General features: G+C 55.8%; 1 protein-coding gene across 1 annotated transcript; it reads right to left on the bottom strand.

Moving 5' to 3' along the window:
- Positions 1–251: 251 nt before the first annotated feature.
- CHT2_3 (Chitinase) lies at positions 252–1,830 on the bottom strand (the record flags this gene model as incomplete). Its single annotated transcript, XM_047992145.1, has 5 exons — positions 252–1,291; positions 1,369–1,487; positions 1,551–1,564; positions 1,634–1,699; positions 1,758–1,830. The coding sequence occupies 5 exons, from the start codon at positions 1,828–1,830 to the stop codon at positions 409–411; spliced, it is 1,155 nt and encodes a 384-aa protein (XP_047848158.1). The 3' UTR covers positions 252–408.
- Positions 1,831–2,618: the final 788 nt, after the last annotated feature.

Below are 2,618 nucleotides of genomic sequence, written 5' to 3'. Positions count from 1 at the left end.
TACACGGGACACCCTGACCGTTTCCACGCGCACGTGTATACGTAGGAGCCACTTATGCCCGGTGAAGGGACTCTGCATGATGACACCATTCATGCACTCAATAAATGTCACCTGTCTCAGTGGCACCCTTCTTCATAGGTACGTACCCACACACTCATCGGCTGTATCATCCAAACATACGTATCGCGACATCGTGCCTTGGCCCACAACCCTCTTAAAGGTTGACAAGATGACAAGGCCACTGTCGTAGTGGTGGTAGTAGTAGTAGTATATACGATCTGTGCAGCATGTACCGGAGGCCAAAAAAAATAGCATCCGAAAACTATATACGGAAGAATGTCCAACTGGTTTCTGTTTGCCTGCAAAACACGATCAAAGCCCGCGGTTGCCATGTCCAGCAGCGCCATATTACTGGCACGAGGACCACCACTGCCCGCCGCTCACGCACTTGTAAGGAGGCTGGCACTGCGTAGGGCCCGTCCATCCCTGCCCGCCGCACTGTCCCCAGTGAGGCACAAGGGTCCCAGTGGGAGGAGGCGTCGACCCGGTCGTGGACGTGGTCGTAGTTGTGGTCGTGGTGCCGCCGCCAGGGGTCGTCGTCGTCGTCGTCGTCGGGCCGCCAGCGAGGTCGCTCACCACCTCGCTGAGGAACCCATCGTTGGAGTAGAGCTGGGACATGTCCCACATCATGGCACCGCCGAAGTTGCTATACGCCTTGGACCACTGGAAAGCCGCCTTGAGCTTGGAGCCGCTGGTGTAACCGCCTCCACCGCCCGGCGCAGCGGGGATACCGATCAGCAGCTTGATGTTCTTGTTGGGGCTCGTCGTCTTGGCCCAGTTATCCCAGACGTCAAAGTTGAAGGCGTTTTGCGTCGTGGAGCCCTCGTTGAAGTTGCTCACGCCGCACCAGTTGTTGTAGAACTGGATCATGAGGAAGTCGAACGCGACGGCGTTGATGGTCGCCCCGTTGGCAGCATCCGGGAAGACGCACTGCGGGGCGGCGGTCAGGTAGAACTTCTTGCCGCCAGCGCCATCCATGAGGCTGCGCAGCTTCTGTCCGAACGCGGGCAGGTTGCTGGTCGGGGACTCGAAGTCGAAGTCGAAGCCGTCCACCACGGCCGAGCCAAAGGGGCGGTCCACCGTCTTGCCGACGGGGCCAAACATGTCCCAGACCGCCTGCGCCGCGTCCTGGGCGGCGCTCGCGCTGCTCCAGCCGCCTTGGGTATAAGTCGCACCACCGAGAGACAGGATAATGGTCTTGCCGGCGGCCTGGCAGGCCTTGATATCGGCCCTGGGAAAAAAATTGTAACATGAGCCTCCATGTACGCAGACAACAGCCGGTAGTCTCCCTCAATGGGTAGTACTTACTCAATCTGAGGGCAGCTCAAGACGTTCGTGTTGTCGGAGAACTTGGTGCAGTTGTCTCCGGCATTCGCAAAGTTGGTCACGGGTGGCGTGATGCCGTTCATGAACGCAACGGGGATGATCTTTCTGACATGTCAGTGTCTCTAACACAGTGCACTGATAGCTGGCGACACCCGTCAGCTTACGTCAATGTCGGTGTCTGTTCCATGACTGTCAGTCTAGTGGTCTATGTCAAAGTCGTGTTCGTGTTGGCATAGGTAGCCCTTACTTGAACAATAGTAGCTCAGTCGCTGCTGCGCCAGGGGCCCCGTACCCAGCCCGCGTGAGTTCTGGCCTATGTGATGCCGAGGTTAGCTATCATCACAAGAAAGCCCGCGTAACAGCCATCTCACCCCAATAGATAGCAACGTTCTTGCTTGATGCCGGATTGAACCCAGCGAAAGCAACTGGCAGCATAGCCAGCATGCTGGCGACAGACACCATCGAGAGACTCAGAGGCGCCATGGGGTCGCGAAAAGAAACACAATTTCAAATTGAGAAAACTGCCCACAATCCCCTCAGACGGGATGTTTGGTAAGAAGGAATATAATGAGAATCGACTGGATGGATGGGTCTAGGTCATGTCTTTGAGTAGGGCGCGGACTCAATCGAATAAATACCAGTGACCGTTCATATTCGAGGATCGGACTGGATCCTTGGACCCTCCTCCACGATAGACATAATCCCTCTCATGCTACCGTTCAGCATAGTATCTCCGAGACATGTTGATGAGAGCTTATGTGACGTTGGACCAGTGCCCTTGATGGGATTTCCCGGCTCCGACTTGGTCTGGTGTGACTAGGGTCTGGTCCGTAAGAGATGTCGATAGCTTTGCAACACGATGCTACCATACACTACAATACGGTCACATGCGATGACATGATGGTGCTGGGCTCGAAGAAGAAACGGGGAGGCTACTAATTTGGTGCCCAGGCCGACTCCAGTCGCGATCGGGCCGCGGAGCTTCGGTAGGACTACGGACTGGACCGGTCGCTGCCACGTGCCACAATGAAGCCAAACTCGAGAACGGGACGTAGTCGGACGAAACATTCTTGTTGGTCGTACTGCCTCATGCACCTCGGTAGGGCGTACGAAACTACTTTGGCGAATTGAACCGAGTGCGAACATAGAACACGGATCAGTACCGGAAGCCATCTCGACCTCCATACAATTTCCCAAGGTGCAAACATGATTAAGCAATTCATGCAGCCAGG

Source organism: Purpureocillium takamizusanense, chromosome 12 (assembly GCF_022605165.1).
Source record: "Purpureocillium takamizusanense chromosome 12, complete sequence".
Taxonomy (NCBI): Eukaryota; Fungi; Ascomycota; class Sordariomycetes; order Hypocreales; family Ophiocordycipitaceae; genus Purpureocillium; species Purpureocillium takamizusanense.
This window is presented reverse-complemented; position numbering and strand designations above follow the sequence as displayed.